General features: G+C 39.1%; 1 protein-coding gene across 1 annotated transcript; it reads left to right on the top strand.

Annotated features, from left to right (window-relative positions):
- The first annotated feature begins 4344 nt into the window (after nucleotides 1-4344).
- On the top strand, nucleotides 4345-19293 carry LOC132366251 (uncharacterized). Its single transcript, XM_059923838.1, is given in 5 exon segments — nucleotides 4345-4568; nucleotides 5431-6103; nucleotides 8499-8599; nucleotides 18772-19028; nucleotides 19031-19293. Coding segments are annotated over 5 exon segments (1518 nt in total).
- The last annotated feature ends 473 nt before the right edge of the window (nucleotides 19294-19766 follow it).

The following is a 19766-nucleotide window of genomic DNA, read 5'->3' as shown; positions in this document are numbered from 1 at the left end:
TTTCCTCAGAACATTTGTGGAAAAATCCCTGCAAGGGAAACAATCAGGAATTAAGAGGTCCAGGTGACCTAGAGGGAGTTGGCTCCTAAAGAGAAGGCAATAAAATTGTAATGGAAAATTGATGATGATAAATGCTGACAAGAGACCTTACCTGCATCCCACTCTCCCAGTGAAGGAGCTGTAAGAGTCAAATGATTGCCTGTAAAAAAGAAGGTGTTATTCATCAGGACACAGCACTGACTGAAGGCTAATTAAAAGTCTTAAGGCCCATGCCTGGGGGAGGGGCACAATAATGTCCTGAAATATATGGGGAAAAATTAATTAAATCAGTGACCTTTTTATTATAAAACGACAGGTGGCAGACAATCTAGTAATTTTACTACCATTCTGATCCTAGATTCAAAATGGTCAAATATACAGGGCCAGTTTCATATTTGGGCAAAATGTATGCGATAAAATATGTTTATGGAAAGACAGGATAGGAAGTCAATCAACTCCAAACAATGCCATCTACAATAGGAAAAGTAATGGAAGTGCACTCTGTTTAGTGTTTCCTGTAAGCTGGGTGTTTTACATGAGTAATCTACTATTTTATATGTGTAACTTTCTCACCCTCACAATAACCTTGTGAGGATGAAACTATTACTATTCCTGTTTTACAGATGAAGATGGAAGATAGGTAATTTGTTCAAGGACAAAATGCTGAGACTCTAAACCAAGTCTGTCTTACTCCACAGCCCATGCTGAACTTTTATCTACATTGCCCTTAGATGAACATTGCTTCAGAGAGACCAACTTCTGGCAGTAAGACAAAAGGCAAAAATGCAGAGTACTGTTTGGGAAAGCTTACTTAAATCAATGTCGGCTTTTAAAAGTAAAACAATAAAGAGCACAGGATCTCACATCCCACAATCTAGAAAAATTAGAGCCACATTTCACAAAGATGTGAATTATCCAATGGAAAAAATGTCTCTATTCTCTGCTCCACATAACCCCTCACCAGTATGAAACATTTTGTAATATGAATTTTTGTAATATAAAAAATATTCTTAGGTGATTCTCAAGTGCTTTGTTTTTAAATTCAATGTCAACCCTTTATCATGAAAACGAAAAGTCTTCTTTTTCTTAGAATTAATTTCAGCCAACAATTCTAAGACCAGATTGCTTTCTTTCAAAGAGAAAAAAAGTGCTTATAAAAACACAGATAACGGGGCTTCCCTGGTGGCGCAATGGTTGAGAATCTGCCTGCCAATGCAAGGGACACGGGTTCGAGCCTTGGTCTGGGAAGATCCCACATGCCGTGGAGCAACTAGGCCCGTGAGCCACAATTACTGAGCCTGCGCGTCTGGAGCCTGTGCTCCGCAACAAGAGAGGCCGCAATAGCGAGAGGCCCGCGCACTGCGATGAAGAGTGGCCCCCGCTTGCCGCAACTAGAGAAAGCCCTCGCACAAAAACGAAGACCCAACACACCCAAAAATAATTAATTAATTAATTAATTAAAAAACAAAAAACAACCCATCATTTAAAAAAAAAAAACAAAACAGAAATAACTTTGAATTGGTAACTCACACCAATAAATATTTTTCCACTATTAGTGTGAATATCAATTTAATAAGCTTTTATTGTGTATATTCTATGTGCCTATATTATACTAAGTGCTGTGGGAACATAAAAAGCATGTAATCATCAGTGCCTTCAAAGAAACTATAATTTCTTGAAAGAAGTAAGACATTAAATGTTAAACTGCTGAATCATAATTCTGGGCATCACATGAGTAAGTGCCCAAATGAAAAGTATAGACCAGAATTCCTCTGACTGTATTTCAGGAGATATTTTAAGAGTTGTTTTTTTTTTTTTTTTTAATGTTTGGTACTAAATAAATTTTAAAACTATAAAATATCTACTTCTTGAATACTATCTTTGCAAATTATTTCATCATCAACATTATCAAACATCAATTTTACCCAGGCAATAAAAGCACTAAGTGCATTAGATGCATTATCTTATATAATTCTTCAAATAATTCCATGAAAGAGGTACTATTATTATCCTCATCTTATAGTTGAGAAGGCTGAGATTTGGAAAGCTAGCATTATGACTGCAGATACTTACTGTTATATATGGAGCCAAACTGCTAGACCCAAAATTATGGGTTCTAACCTGAAGAAGGACCATGTCTCTGAGGTCCCTGAATATTTTATGTAAAATAGGCTACTTCTCATTTGTCATACCACCAACCTATTTTCCTTCTATAAAGAAAATCTGCATTTCAAAATTTTCATTTATTTGTTAACTCACTTATTTTCTGTCTACCCTAAGGAACATGACTACAACAACCTTTTTCACCAATATATTCGATGCTAACCTAATTCCTGTCACACCATTGGCACTCAGTAATATTTAATGGAAGGAAGGAAGAAGGGAAGGAAGAACTATCAAGGCAAATATCACACTAGACAAAGTTCAGCAGGCAAGGAAGACCTTTAATTCAAGGCTATTGTGATATGGAAGAGAGCCCAGAACTCAGTGTGAGCTCAGCTCCACAGAAACAAAACAAAGGGCTGGATAGGTTTAAGACCTAGGATGGGGGAATCATAGGCCATATGTGTTTCCTGATTGTTGTTACCTAAGGGAAAAGTAAACTTTCTCTCATCTTCATGACAGGAGGTGGTTTTGCATCTTGGAGTAAGGTGCCCACTGAAGTTAGGCTCTACCCTCTTACAGAAACTGGCAGATAGGGGCATGACCTTTCCTGATGAATGCATTTCAAAGGAATGGTTTCCAGGTCCTTGAGAAAGACATTCCTGTGTTATAAAACTGGAAAAAGGCCTTAGAAAAAATTACATTTAAAGGGGCAGAGACTTACTTCACCCTGTATGACACTCTCTAGGTCCATCCATGTCTCTATAAATGACCCAATTTCATTCCTTTTTATGGCTGAATAATATTCCATTGTATATATGTACCACATTTTCTTATTACATCTGTACTTCATACAGAGTGAAGTCAGAAAGAGAAAAACAAATATCGTATATTAATGCATATATATATATATATATATATATATGGAATCTAGAAAAATGGTATAGATGACTTCCTTTGCAAAGCAGAAATAGAGACATAGCCATAGAGAACAAATGTATGGATACCAAGGGGGAAAGGGGTGGGGTGGGAGGAATTGGGAGATTGGGATTGACACATATACACTATTGATACTTTGCGTAAAATAGACAACTGATGGGAACATACTGTATAGCACAAGGAACTCTACTTAATGCACTGTGGTGTCCTAAATGGGAGCGAAATCCAAAAGGGAGGGGATATATGTATATGTATGGCTGATTCATTTTGCTCTGCAGTAGAAGCTAACACAACATTGTAAAGCAACTATACTCCAATAAAAATTAACTTAAAAAAATAAAGAAGCAGAGAACTCATCTACAATTACAGGTTTTCTAAAGTAAAGGCACTAAGAAAATGAAGATCAGGGACCAAGAGTCAGGAAGAAACATGTCTAAATTTTAGTCAAGATGAGAGGAACTTTCAAGCCTTCTTGGTCAGAAGGAAGGAAGAAGGAAAGGAAAAAAGGAGGGAAGAAAGACAATGTGGTGATCATGAAATTATGCTGCTCAGACCTCCTTTCAAGAGAACCTGCCTCAAAGGAGGTGGTTGGCTGACAGACTCCAACTGCTATACCTTCGGATCTGCTTGCAACGTTCTCACAGAGGCCAAGCTCTCCTGGCTGTTCCCCGCCAATGAGTAAGGCAGCGGTATGTGAGCTGGGCTACCTTACCCAATATGGAACTTCTCTAATGGGAAGATTTTGCTCTGGGGTCTCCATAAGCCTGACCAAAATGTTCCGAGAGTCTTGTTACAGTCTGAGGCTCCTCTCACCCACTCCTCCTTCTTTCCCTCTCCCCTGCTGCAGCTAAGTCTGAAGGTTTCCCTACTAATTCTGCTCCTTTTCCACTTTATTCTTCACAGATGTTTTTCCTATTATTCTTGCACATCTAATTTTGTCTTCTCGGAAGATCCAAACTGACATTGAGGGAAAGTAATACAGGCAGGAGGGAAGGGACAGGAAGGAAAAGGGGGAGAAAACAACAGAAGGCAAAGGCAAAAGGGGACAATGAGAAAGAAAAACTGGGAAAATTTGCGAGAGAGAAAAAGAGAAACAGAGACAGAATGCAAATGAGACCACATGTACTGCACACACTCCAATCTTGGTTGCAGTGCTAGAACCTGAAGGTTGAATTTTTGCTCTTACCCTGACTATCACTGCTAGCAGAGATGCTTTAAAGAAAGCAAACACCAGACATAGGAGGACTTTTTGCTTTCTGGGTAATGGTCGGCCAGATGTCTCTTTATGGCAGTCATGGGGATATAAAATTTGACACAGTGGGAAGCTCACCTGTACTAAAAGAAATGGCTACTCTTACGGCCCCTCCAGGATGGCCCAACTTAATGCTACGAAAAGGGACCCTGCAAAGTATCTCTATACTTCAAAATCCTGCTCCCACAACTATGTTTTTGGCTTTGAAAGAGGATAAAAGTTTCCATCTCCCAGTGTAAGTTTCATCTCACTTTTCAACCCAGTAATGGGCAGTTGGAAACATAAATTTCCTTCAGGGGAAGGCCTCATCCGCAATAGGTGTGAACTGACCCACCAGGTCTAAACCAGTGCATTAAAAGTGTGTGTTGACCAAAGGATGGTTAATATAAGGCCGTGGACAGGACACCAGCACTGCAGGTCAGAAAGCCCATGCAAGGCCTGTATGTTTCTTTTACAATTTTTTCTGCAGTAGGAGACACAAAGAACATCAGGCATACACATCCTTCCTGGGGAGACAGCCACATAATCACAATGTGAGCTGATCGTTACATAAAAAGACAAATCTCCAAAGTACAAAGAATGGTTTTCACGGCGAATTCAGTCAAAATCAATCTTTGGAAGAAATAAGTAATATTTTATCTATTGCTGCAAACACACAATCTGCTAAAGGGTCACCCGATTTACACTATTTTACTGCTTTAATTACACCAGGTCACTTTTCTCACTCTTTTTTTTTTTTTTTTTTTTATGAAAATGAGAGCCTACCTGGCAAACCAGATTCAGCCTTGCTCCAGCTCTTGCTTGTCTCCCAAATCTTTGTGATTCTCCAAGCAGCCTATTTTATTTTTAATAGCTCCCAGTAGCGGAAAGGGTGTCAGACCCAGTCAGTGTCTGGTAGAAGAGGGTCTCAGTCAGCACCTAGATTCAGGTGGATTGGAAGTCACACCCTCAGGCAGCAGCTGGTAAAGAATGCAAACATACACAGCCTTGTGGGACGCAAGTGTAATAAGCCCTGCCGGCCAGGTGATCTGGAGGGAGAGGTGAGGTGTTCCCTGGCCGGCAGTTGTTAAAAATCAAGGCTCCAGCTGAGCGTACAGACTCTTTTCCGGGAGACCGGCGCGCGAGCGGAGAGAGAGCCCAAAGATAGCGGCCGCAGCCTGGCTTCCCCCAGAGCGACCGGAAGCCTCTCGCCCCCGCCGAACCGGAAGTCCGCCCCCTCGGGCTAAGTTCAAGGCCCAGCAAGCGGGCTTCTTTGACGCGAAAGCTGGGGGAGTTGCAGTCGCCGTCTGCACGGTGCCCGGGAGTAGTGGCCCGCCAGGGGCTCTCTCTCCAATTGTTACCCTCCCGTGGGATCCAGGAACACGGGCCAGGAGAGCCAGGGGCGTCCCCTCGGTGGCAGCCGCAAACCCCGGAGTGCTGAATTCCCCTGCGGGAGATGCTGGCGCTCCCGGTGGCAGAGAGCCAAAGATGGTGCTCGCTGGCTGCCGCGAGGCAGAGGGGGAGAGCGACGAGGGCACCTGCCAAAGAAGGAAAAAGAAAAGAAGGGGGGAAAAGGAAGAAAAGGCAAAAAGGGAGAAAAAGACGGCACCCTCCGGCTTTCGCAAGGCCGAGGGAGAGCAGGAAGATGGTGCCCACCAGCCTCCAAACCTGGACAGCGTCCCAGCAGACCCCTCCCCCTCAGACCAGTACTTTAAAATTAGCAAATGGACCACTTTCACGGAAAATCTGGGTGCTTTGCAAAGAGCTGCTTCCGTAGAGGCCCTGAGGCAGGTGAGTCCTCTGCGGGCCCCGTAAGGGGCATTTCTAGTTCACCACAGCCCAGGGGTCGCAGGCACAAGTCTTTTTGGTCTTTACAGCCGTATGTTTTGGGGGCTTGGCTCTCAGGTGCTGGTCTTAAAAGTTGGGGTGCCCAATGTGGGGTACGAATCCGCTCCTCAGGGAGAAGCTCCAGGTTTTGAGTTCCCTCAGGATTGTGGGTCTCAGGGCTGGGGTGAGGTTTCTGGCGAGATTGTGTCTCAGCCTCTCCTACCCTCTTTGGTGTGGTTTCCCCTTCATTTGCCTGATGTGAAGGGGTCCCTCTACCAATTTTTAGGTTTTATTCAGAGGAGATTTTCCATATACAGCTGTACACTCCCTGTGTCCCTGGAAGGAGGTGAGTTCAGGATCTTCCTTTGTCGCCATCTTGAATCCTTTTTTTTTTTTTTTTTCATTTTAAAAGTTTATTTTGAAGATCATGTTTAAAAAAAAGTTAAAAATAATCCATTAAAATATTGCACGGAATACACAAATTACATAAGTATGGTGATTAAATCAAATACGGGAAATATGTTTTCTTCTGCAATTCTGGAAATAAGTTCTGTTGTCGTGAAGGTTCTTATACTTCCAAAAAAGGGAGGGGGTGGAAAGCATGACAATTAAACCTGCCTCTTAATTATGTAAATATACAGTAGATACCAAATTTTTCTGTTCTCCCCAATAAGTCAGTTTTGATCTTCAGACTATGCCTTGTTTTTTAAAAGATATGATGCTAGAAATTCAGTGGGATTTTGTGGTCTGTCCTCTGCAAGTACAGTAAGTCCCTGTAATAAGATAGGCACAATTGTCTGATCCAAGTAGGCATGAGTTGGCAAAGACTGGAGATCCACTTTCCGTTTTGATGACTCTTCTTAGTTAACCTTATCATTTTCTACTATCCTTCCACTCTCATCTTTTTTTCTCATTTTACCTTGGAAATTGATCTGAGGTGTGAGAGAAAGCATTGGGGTATCACTGCTCTAGAGTATCATGGCTCTGCCTTCACAGACAAACATCGTCATTCATTTTAATCATAGTTTACTCAAAAACCATAGATAGGTAGGTTTCTTTCCTTTTTTTTTTCTTTTTTGAAACTTAAGGGAAGTTTTGATGAATTTTTTCAAAATAAACGTTGCCTTTTTAGAGGTCAAATGATGCCTTCAACCCTAGAGTCAGAACACTGCTAGCAACTTTCCAATAGCATTTCACAGATGCAGAAATACCACTTTAACTGGTATCCTTGATACAAAGAGAACGTCAGAATGGAGCCCCACAGTGAGAAACCAGGATCTGGTGCCATCAACAAACAAACTCAGATGACACATTAAGAAAACCAGAGTATAGCTTAATAAGAAGCAGCAACATCCATCACTGTGCAGGTGGCAAAGCCCTAGATGCTCTTTGCAAGCTAAGAACATAAAACTACAAAGTAGCACAAGCTGAAACCAAGGTAGCTGAAACATAATACTGTGCAAGAAAAGAGAAAATGTTCAGGAGAGAACACTGAACTATCTAGGAAAAAAATAACGAAATGGGAGAATAGGAGATGAAGAATGACGTTTGTAGTGTAACACAAGCATTTGAGACATAAAAGTAAAAATTAAGATTTACTGATGCATTCTACAAATATTTTTTTAGAGCCCACTGTATTCCAAGCACTGTTCTAGGCACTTGGGATACCTGCAAACAAAAAGACAGTGAATGAACTCTGCCATCGGGGAGGCAAATCAGGGAGGCAAACAAAGAGGAGGAGAAAGGGATTGTGATCTGCATTCATGAGAGAAGGTCTACACATGCAGAAGAGGTTTTAGGAAACTTTTCCAAAACATTGAAGACTGAAGTGTCCATGCTTCGCCATATATTGTGAGTTTACCAACTTTAAAACAGAGCCCAAGTCCTAGATGATGAAATACTTGAAAACATCTTTAAAGAGTTGTCTAAATGTTTTTTAAATATTTATCCACTTCATGGCCCTTTGAAGTAGGATAAATGAATTGATACTTAGCAAACAAATGTTTTATTAATAACCACTGTAGTTTGGCAAAAGTTATCATGTTGTCATTGTTTCCAGATGGGAGTACTTGCATTCTCTCAAATCCTCTTGTGATCACAAAGTTCTGAGATTAATCTTCCTCTAAGTACCTAGGCATCATCAGCATTAGATATCCAGACTGGATATCTGGACTATTAGATTTAAGATTTATTGCCTGGTGTGAAACTCACAAGCACACACACACACACACACACACACACACACACAGTGAGCACACACAGGGCAACCCACTTGCAAAATTCTTTCTTAGCCAGGATTACATCTGCATGGGTTTGCTGTATCTTACACTCAGTTTCATTTCCCTCATTCCACTTGTAGAGTCATGTACAAGTGTCTCCTGGCGTATCATGGATAGTCCATCACTCAGAGCAGGAAGATAACAAAGCAGCAATACTTCTGAGGTTGTGTCAGCTTGGAAGGTAATTAAATTTGCTTACTCTAGTTTGCAATAGTTGTTTGAAGAAGTGAAGCTCTGCCACAATCATTTTGGCAGCTACCATTACCTTGGTCTGTGAAATGGATATTACATAGACTCATATGTCAGTCATTGTAATGCCAGCCTAGGAAAATTTTAAGAGGGGAGATCTGTTTGGGGGGAAAAAAGTGTCCTGCATTGTGCTCTATGCCTGCTGCACTGTTACCGCTGCTGGTTTCCAGTTCTTATATAAGTTTGTTTTCTTTTATCCTTTCTCTCCATCTCATGGTACTGTTTTCACCTAAATTAGACAAATCTGGGTCCTAATTCCAATGTCAAAATATTTTAGCTGTGTTATCCTGGGACAGTGGGCTTACTGCTCTCAGCCTCAATTCTCTCATCTGTAAAATGGGCATCATGATTCTGCCAACCTAGTACAGTGTTATTTTGCTTCATTTTTTATAAGGATTAACTGATGGACTGCAAATAAATGACTTAGTCACAGTGCGTTCAGTCTACCATTCAATAATGGTTTATCTGATATTACCATGTTCAAGACATTGCATAGAGTAAAGGTTTAATAAATGACAGTTATTTTTATTATTATTACTAATGAATATATCATGTTTTGACATATACTAGGAACTATGCTAGGAATGAAAAGGAACCAAAAATGAGCAGAACAGTATCTCTAACTCTCCTTCAAAAGCAGTAGCCATGTTGATACACACACACACACACACACACACACACACACAAATACACACAAATATCCCTTCTCTAATCATGAACGATATAAGGCAGGAAGAGGTTGAAAATATGCCCAAGTTTCTACAGCAAATAGCAACGGTTTTGCTAAAAGCCAGCTCAGTGCCATTTCTTTTGGACTTAAGCAAATAAAATGCTCCAAAATATTACAACAAAAAATGTGAACAATTCGAAATAAAATTTCCCAAATGGCTTTTCAAAACCCACACCAGCATTAGGGCTGTGTGAGAGAAATAACCATAGAGGAAAATGTCAATCTAAAAAATGACATGTCTTCTGCAGTCTGATAAACTGTTCATATTACAAACCTAAACTATCCCCAGTGGATTTGTGAGTCATTAAAAATAATAAAATCAATACCTGACCAGTTACCAGATCTGCTCCACAGTCATGTTTGATTCTGCAACCAGACATTTGCCCATAGAAGGAACAGCCCTGTTCTTCATAGTAGAAGAAAAGAAACTTGTCAAACCTTATCACTTATGTTCCTTTACTATAATCTGTATCCCTGCAAGTTGTGAAATCACTTTGTATATATTTTGAAGTCATACCCTCATTCCTGTTATCTGCTCCCTGCCCACCTCCACAAAGTTATCATTGTCAGAAAAATATTTCATCTCAATTTCACTTTCATAAAATGGGCATGGTGAGTCACTAATTCAATACATCTACAATATATCCACAGAAGAAAATTTAATCTGTAGAGTTCAGCCAAATCCTTTAGGATAGAAACTTGCCAAAAAGCTGTGGAATTGTTTCTGAGCCAACAACAGACAGCACATAGTTCAACACTGTCAGATGGGGTACATGGTGATTTTTGTTTGCAGATGTAGGGAATGAGGAGAGATGTCATCACATTTCAGCAGAAGAAGAGCAGACAGAAGTGTAGGAGAAAGGTAGAAGGGACTGATAATAACAATATACAACAGTAATATTGACAGCTATCATTTATTGCATGCTTATTCATACAGCTGAGAAGACTGTGTCTTCCCCTTTGCCACACAGCAAATAGGTGGTGGAGTTTCGATTCAAACCTAACTCCAAAGCCCAGATTCTTAACCATTGTGCTGTAAATCTCGTGAAGCTAAATTTTCTCCTGAAATCGAAATTTGTCTTCTTTTTCTACCCAGCTTGGGCATTCAGTAGCCTAGGGCTGCCCAGGAGTGTACACAGCTACAGATGGGGGTGGAGTGGCAGCAGAGATAGTCTGAGGCAGTAGATCTGTAGCAGAGATCTGCTGCACAGAACCCACTCCTTCTACACAGACCATGGCTTTGGGGAAACCCATATCCTAAACAATGTGGGTTTAGCTTAAAGTCCCATCAGATAACCAAACATATCCCCAATAGAGGAAGTAAAGTTCAGTTGAATAGGAACTTGCTCCAAATACATTTTGCTTATTCTCTCTCTAATAGCCTCAGTCTTTAGAATGACTTTGCCAGGTATCTGAAATCGACTACATTTCTTATTTCTTATATCGACTACCATTACTTTCTTTAAGTCACAATCCCTATGTTTACCAGCCTTTGTGTTATTTCTTTCCTTTTCTTTTCTTTCTTTTTTTTTTTTCTGCAACTCAGACAACTTTCTAGGTCACCTGTTCCTTGGAAATAACTCTAAAGAAATTGTAAAGCTAATTGAACTTCAGCACCTTCTGCCTCAAGAGTGTACTGCTAAAAAAAAAAAGTAAATTTTGACTCCAGACAACTCTAATTCAAATCACCTTTCACTCAGCTGGAAGGAAACTAGAGCATAATGTGTAAACTACATATATTTTTTATTTCATTTATTTTAAAAATGTTTTCTTCTAACTAAAAAAAATAGTTACCTATGTATTAGCATTAAATAGAATTTATTTTGCCTGCGTTTAAAAGTTCCTTCAGGGAGGCTGTAAAGATATGTGTCTCTTTTGTCCTAAACAATTCAGTGAAGTTTGAAGCTGACAGAATTTGGATTGGTTGGGAACATCCATGACCCTCCTTCCTCAGCCAAAGAGAAAAAAAGGCATCTCTGAAAAGAACGATGTTGTGGTCACTGTGCCCTAGGGATGCAGAAACATCACTGAAATGTAGGTGCATGGCTCATAGGGTCTTCTTTTTTGTCCAAAATTTTCAAAATTAAAACTTTTCCAAAGATTGAAGTTAACCCAACCAATAAAGAAGATATACATCCTCACTAATAACACTACTAATATGAAAGAAATCTATAAATAGAGACCCATTCTCAGCAGTATTCTCCTTCAAAAATAGGCAAATTCATCTGGCCTTTAGTGGATATGCCTAAATTCTGGAGAATCAGTAATTCAAAGCCATCGGAAGTTTAACTCTAATTTAAACCAACATCTGCCCAATAGAATGTGCTGCTGACTTTCTCAGCTTTCAAAATAATCTCACGAATGCAACAGCCAATATTTTTGAAAATGAATACACAGAACCTTTCCTTCTAAGTTCCTGCTTTCTAACCCATTGGTCCGGTCTAGATTAACCTTTTTTATGCAGAAAAGTGATCAAGAGAAAGTTGAGCTGGAGACAAGCCTGCACACCCCATGAGGTCAAGTCTAGTGATGTGGGACTGTGTGTATAGTCAAAGGGAAAGTTTTCTTTTTTGCAATACAAAAAGTGTGAAAGCTTAGAGAAAAACACACAATAGCTGTATCTATACTTCGGCGAGAATTCTTGGTTGGAAACTGAGAATGCTTGATGTGGAGAGAAATTTTAAGATGTTTGCTAAATATTTAGAATGTATTATAACTACCCAAACCCCACTCCATCTCAGCTTTGGTTTTCTTGAGACACCAAATAGAGATTTAAATGTCTGTTAATAATATTTTTCTGTTAAACTGCTATTTTGATGAATGACACATCTTGCAATATGAACCCCCATTATATTTAGGTTGCAGTGGTAACTTCTAAGGCAATGGTTTCCAACAGTCCCTTCGGCTCCTTCTTCCCCTCTAAAAACACAAAACAATTAGTAACAAGCGCTACCTTTAAATAGAGAATTTACATATGATTACTTCTTTTCTTTTTACATTCAAAGCTTTAATGATTTATTATATAAAGACCTACTGGGAATTGATAGAAAAACTACTGAGTTTTAATAGGTAAATAGAAAAAAATAAGCATTTCATAAAAGAGGAACATTATAAACAAATACGAAAAATAATTTTTAATATTGAATTTTTAAAATATTTTTTACAGGATATAAGATTGACATACATTGTGTATGTGTGTGTGTATATATATATATATACACATATATATATGCTTCAGAGAGTTATGCTTGTTTTGATGTTTGGCTTCTCAGCATCAGTGGTCCCTTTCCTTTCCACTTTCTCCTCTTGGTTGGACACTAGAGGCTCCTTCCACCAGACCCTCCCCTCTCTGCTCCCCTGTGCCAGGAAGTAAGCGCTTGACCCAAGCTGTGATTTTGACTCTTGACTGTAATGACAGAAGGACAGAAGAAATTGCTGCTGTTTATTCAGTAACAATGACTACTGAGTATTTCATGCTTTTAAACCCTGCAGCTGCCAGTCTATCTTCAGCCTCACTTAGAACCCTCTCCCCATATATATCTAACAAATTCTCTTTTCAGTTAAACTAGCCAGAATCTGTTTTTACTGCCTGAATGCAAATTACCATAACTACACCTATATGTTTGAGTTGCATTTTAAAACTCACTTTTCTTCTGAGTCATCTGATTCATTGTGCAAACAGCTTTGACACTGCAATGTCATGAACCGTTGTTCACATATATGTTGTTATAGCAAACAGCTAATTAAGATACAGTAGTCATAATAGAGTCATTCTGAAAATGAATAAATACAGTTGGTCGGTGTGTTGGCAACTTCCTCACTGACAGCCTATTCCAGAGTCATAAATTTTGTTTGCTTCATTGAGAACTTTGCCAGGATAGAATCCCTAAAAGATCGAGTGGGCGAAGAGCTACTTAGGTGTGCATTCAAGGACATGACCCTAATCTTCTATCTTTTTGCCAAGCAAAGCCTAGTCCACAGACCAGCATCATCACCTTGGCACTTGCTAGAAATGCATACCCTCAGGTCCTACTCTTGAACTGCTGACACAGAATCTGCATTTAAAACCATTCCACAGGACATTTGTTTTCACATTAAAGTTTAAACAATTCTGTCCTACCTTACACTTTGCATTTATCACTTTATAATTTACTATTTTAGTCTCCACTCTAGCTATAATAACAGACTGCCTCTATATAGGTGCTTTTCAAAGCACTTTAATATCAATTTTATGATTTCATTTTCATAATCTTGGAAGGCACGGGCAGATAATATTGCTTACCATTCTAGAAAGGCAAGAACTGAAGCCTAGAGAAGCTGACTGATAAGGTCACCACGTAGAGTGGTACAGTCAGGATTAGCACACAGGAGTCTTCAATTAAAGAATCAGTGTTGGCTCTGGAGTGATTACCCTGTTCATTAGTCTTCTAAGAAGGAATTATTTCAGCAGTATCTCCTTTAAAAGGTTTGTTCAGCCTCTGCTTACACCCACCAAGGGGTCAGGATCTTATTACTTCAAAAATCAGCTGTTTAACTTGTGGACTGTTTTAACTTTATAAAATGCTCTGATTTGAAATATGCTTCTCATATCTTTGAGTCTAGAAAAAAAGAGAACATTTTAATCTTTTCCCCTTCAAATATTAGAAAAGAAATCTTTAAGTCTTTTCTTGTCCTGGGTAAATTATTTCAACTATTCCCCAATGACGTATTATCTAATCCCTCATCTTGATCATCTCTATTAAGAACACTCAAGGTATGCGGGGTTCTTATTAAAAAAAGGGAAAATAATCTAATAAGGTCTGACCAGCGTAATGTACAGTACGATAATTACTTCCATTAATCCAGACATTCTCTATTATTAAGGCTGCCTAAGGTTCATTCACCCTTGGCAATATTCATATAATATTCTTGTCTTATACTGAGATTGTATCTTCATGTTCATATAAACTTTTCTCTTGTCAGGTTTCCCCCATCCTATCTGAATTAGTATTTTTTATTGTTATTCTTGGTGGTGGTTTAATTTTTGTTCCTGATACAGAGCATTAATTCTTGTTCAGTGATGTCTTATTTGTTGTAGATCATCATTCCAGACTCAGAAGGCCATTTGAAATCTTGGTTTTACTGTGAAGGTTGGATTATGGGGGCAGATTCTTCCACTCTGAGACAATCAGAGCCAGTCCTTTCCTTGACTCAGCCTCACAGACAAACAGTCCAGGCCCAGATAAATCTCTACAAGTCTGTATAAGATGGGCCATCATCATCCCACTATAACCTATAGCTCTACTAAGAACTGTTGAGGTTTTGAGAGGCCAATTAATCACCCTCCTCTTTGAATTCTAAATCATTTGAGTAATAGATATCAGATTCAGAAAAGCATCAAAATGCAAGCTTTATTGCTCACAAGAAATTGGTGACTGTAACGTAAAGCAGAGGCCAATATTAACTTTTGATGTCCATGCCCCTCTCTCCTTCATAGGAAGCTGACCTGTGCTAACACATGGGGGGCTAGAGTAGAGAGAAGAACACATTCAGCCTATAGACAGGTAGCTTGGAAACAGAACCAATGAGAGGCAAGAAGGGGCAGTTAGATTAAACAGAGCCCCTTTCCCTAATCTCAGTCATCAGATCAATCACTCCACCTCCAGTGGGGAGAACCACTAAGGAGAGGAGGTCCAGGAATGTTCTCTCAATATGTTCTCTGCTGGGGTGGGAAATGGAAGTCGCACTCCTCCCAAAATGGAAGGAACAAAATAATGTGTCCCCACTAACAAGAAGCCCTGGAGCAGGGTGTTGATCCTGCCAAGCAGGCTGTTTGCTGTCTCTTGCCATGAGATTTGTTCATTTCTCCCACTAATCCTTTGCAAATACCACTGCTTGATTAGAATCCTTCCCCCTTCTCCACTAAAACAAATCTCCCTTTGGTGCTGTTTACTTACTGGGACTGCATTATTTGAGTCATTGAATGTTGAAACACCTAAAGATCAAATTTGTTGCAAAGGCAGACACATCAGATTTAAATAGCTGCTGCCCATGAGATGGAATAAGGCTCTTAGGTATCCAGTGATCAAGGTCTTTTCATGCGAATGAAACGCAGATTTAAAGGCCCTGTGACTCCCTATTCAGTCTCCCTGGAAGAAATTAACACTCCACCAAAACATCAGTGCAAGTATTAACCAATGTATATACTTAGGGAAAAAAATGTAGGTAGGGATATGTTACTTGAAAATTTTCAGGAATAAAATTCTAGGTGGATGTGTGTTATTGTTATGTGTGTGTTATTGTTATTGTTATGACTAAACTAAACTTTTAAAAAGGATAGGCTTAAAGCAACTTAACTCCTAGTTTTTGTTTTACTTATAATACTTCCCAAAATTGAAAATACAATTTTAGAAGAGGGGTCAGCAAATATTTTTTGTAAAAGGCTTGATAGTGACTATTTAGGCTTTGAGGTTCATTTAGCCCCTGTTGGGACTGCTCAACTCTGCTTTGCTGTTGGAATGTGAAAACAGCCACGGACAATGCACTTTTGAGATTGTATGCTCCTTAAATGACCATCTTCATAAGCTTTTTTCCAGATTGATTTACCAAACTCTGCCTCTTAAATGTGTTTGAATATTTCTACTAAAGATCTTTTCACCTTCTGGAGGTTTCACATCATTTATGCTTAGCAAAAATTATTTTTTTCAAAAGGCAGAACTTTTTTCTTTTCCCCTAGATTATTAATAAGGTTTAATTATTTTGGACATATGAAACATAATTATATTTACAAACCAAGTTTCTGCTCAGTCCACAGCTGAGTCTGACAGCCTGCACATTTAAACAATAAAGGAAGCATTAGGTGTTTGATAAAGGATTTATTAGATGAAAATTCTTTGGGTAAGTTAGTTCCTAAGGAAGAACCTGGAATTGTGACGCTCTATGCCAAGTAAGAGAACCCTGTAGCTTCTACTCTAGACACTTGTGAAGTATCTGCTTTATATGCTTAGTTTTTATTTTGAGGTGCCTCTTCATTTATAGATAATAAATGAAATACGTGGGAAGAAAGTTAATAATATATTCATCATTATTAATATGTAAATAATATCAATACATTTATAATTATATTAATGTTTAATACCGTAATACTATATAATACTGTATTATTATTTTCTATTAAATTATATTCGATAATATCAAAATTATCATTTTAATAATGTAATAATTATGAATATATTAATGAATTATTCAAAGACAGGCCTTAGGTCATGTGCACACTCTCTTGGACACATAATATCAATTTAGATCTAATTCTTAGAAATAAACTTTTGTTGGAAGATAGAAATCCTAATTTGTATCTGAAGGTAAATGAAAACTATTATTTTAGCTATGGACATTTTCTCGCCACAATCCAATTTTAAATACTGATTTTTTTTTTCCTTTTCTCGGTTTTTTTCCCCAAAGAAACATGTACGGAGGAAAGAAACAGTAATGTAGAGTAAGACTAGATTCATCTTTCCATTTCCTTCCAGAGGTTTTATCAAACCGCCCATTAATTGGTGCCCTCTATTGCTTTCAAACAACTATTAATCGTTACTATATTAAGAAACTTATCAGGGTGGTTAAGAATGATTTCCTCTGCAGTTAATGACAACGGCAGGCTACATTAGGTCGGCCAAACATGTTAGCTTTGCAGAAACACGCTGCTCACTGGGATACTGAATCTCGTTCACTGTGGGAGAGTGAAAAATGAGAAAGATGCTGAGCCCAAGCAAGCTCTTTGTGGAAAGCGGGACACACAGGAGCTCCAAGCGTGTATGCAGAGAGGTGGTTGTCTTGGTGGCCAGGGGTTTGAAGGACTTCCAAGTGAAGGCTTAAAAGGGTTTCTCAGATTGTAGCCCACATGCAATGTACATCAGAATCACTAAGATTAAGTACTTAAAATGCAGATTCCTGATTCCCACTTCAGAACAACTTAATGAAAATCTCTGGAATTGCAGCCCAGGAATCTGCCCTTGTTGGTAATCATCTCTAGATGAATTTTATGCATATGAAGGTTTGAAAAGCACTGAATCAGTGGTTCATGCTGCAGAATGTTCTACTTTTCATACTCCACTAGAGATTTCAAATAATGACCCACTGGGTCTTAGGAAGGTCTTGTGCTTATTTGAAAGGAGGATTCTCCAAGCCTATTTGCACAAAAGTAGGAATTCTTAATTATATTGGAGTCATTGACCTTGGCAGATCAAGAATCCCCTGAATTATACATAAAGTATGGTGTGTTTCTGTATTTTTCTGGGGTGAAGATGTTTATCCTTTATCAGATTTTCAAATAGCTCCCTAACTCCCTCCCAAATTTCTGGATCACTGGACTAAAGGGATCAAATGCAACAGATTTATTCTATTGGAGACTTCATTTACCATGGTCAGGACAGCAGGTCATTTGCTTGATGACAAGAAGAATTAGTCCTTAAAATGTTTTGCAGCTTTTTTATCATAAGTTTTTCATTTCATAAATTATCACCTGTTTCTGAAGTAAAATAGCACACACATTCATCATCAACCTAATATCAGAAGTCTGGATCTGAATGTTCCATCAGCTGAATGCAAAATTCATGTCAAGGATGGGAAATAGCTAAACTTCTGACCACAAATGCACCCTCTATTTCCTATTATCTATCACAGATTTTGCTTGCATAAAAAGGAAGAGGTTTTTGTGACTGAGATCACCTGTAATTTTTACCCTGGCACTATCTCACTGGGAATATTATAAGTCTCCATTGTTGTGTGGTAGTCTTTGCACAAAGAAGTTATAACAAGAGAAGAAATGAAGCTAAGTGAAAGTAAATAAGGATAGAACCTACAAATATTTATAACACTGTGAATCTGGGTTAGTGATAAAAAGCTTTATTTATGTCTGGTTAATAATATTGTGTCAAGAAAGACAGCCTCTTAGACAAAGAAGAAGAGTTCTTTATAATGTGAATTTTACAAAAAGCAAAATCTTTAGTTAATATATATAAGCTGAAAGCAAATAACTATTGCAAAACAATATTCTCTAACTAGAGTCAGAACTTAAATTTTGACCTATATCAATAGTACAAATAATAAATCTAGATAGGAAAGAAGTGCTCAATTCTCTTTGAATACAAGGAGACAAAGAATTTGACTCAAGAAAACTGCCTCAGCAATGTACTCAGTGGTCTCGTGGATCTCTCTTGCTTCAACAGTGTGTGGACAGAACAGACACAGAGACGCCCCTTACTCCAGCCTCCAACCACCCTCCAACCTTTTTTCCAGTCACAACCTTCAGAATCAGCCACTCAGCTATCCTCAGTCACCTGGACCAGCCAACACCATTTTTTGAGCTTAACTTCTTATTACCAATCAACCATAAGCTCCCAGATTCATCAGAATTACTCCACCAAAGTGGAGGCCGCCATCAACCTCCTGGTCAATGTGCATCTTTGGGCCTCCTACACCTACCTCTCTCTAGGCTTCTGTTTCAACCTCAACATTGTGGCTCTGGAGGGCATAGGCCACCTTTTCCGAGAATTGGCCCAGGAGAGGTACGAGGGCACCGAGCATCTCTTGAAAATGCAAAACCAGTGCAGCGGCCGTGCCCTCTTCCAGGACGTGCAGAAGCCATCTCAAGATGATGGGGTAAAACCCAGAACACTATGGAAGCCACCATTCTCATGGAGAAGAACTTGAACCAGGCCCTTTTGGATCTGCATGCCCTGGGTCCTACCCTCTCAGACCCCCGCCTCTGTGACTTCCTGAAGAGCCACTTCCTAGATGAGGAGGTGAAACTCATCAAGAAGATGGGTCACCAGCTGACCCACCTCTGCAGGCTGGCTGGTCCCCAGGCTGGGCTGGGCGAGTATCTCTTTGAAAGGCTCACCATCAAACATGAGTAGGTGCCTCCAGAGCCCAGCGGCCTTTGAGGAGCCCTCTGGTGACAGGGCTTCTGCCTGAAGCCCCTGTCTGCAGCCACTAGGCAGTTTTTTAAACACCCTGGAGCCCTCTCCCAAGCCTTGGACCAAATGGAAATAATAAAGCTTTTTGCAACAAAAAAAGAAGAAAAAAAAAAGAAAACTGCCTCACAACAAAATCCTGGGCCCATGGACACTGCAGAAATGCCTAAACTCTAATGTTAGTTTTCCACCTGTTTGCCACCTTCTAGCTTATATTCCTACTTGCTAGGAACACCTGTGACATATAGAGATCACACAATATATACTGCTTCAATAGGTACATGAATAAAAGATAATCACTAAAGAAAGTCGAGATTCTCATTATATTAGGGTAAATATATGAACTATATGAAAAAAATCTCAATGGCCTAAGACAGTACACTTTATTCCTCGCTCCTAGAAAGCTCAGTGCATAA

Source organism: Balaenoptera ricei, chromosome 5 (genome assembly GCF_028023285.1).
Source record: "Balaenoptera ricei isolate mBalRic1 chromosome 5, mBalRic1.hap2, whole genome shotgun sequence".
Lineage (NCBI taxonomy): Eukaryota > Metazoa > Chordata > Mammalia > Artiodactyla > Balaenopteridae > Balaenoptera > Balaenoptera ricei.
The sequence above is the reverse complement of the archived record's forward strand: the minus strand, read 5'-3'. Positions and strand labels throughout refer to the sequence as shown.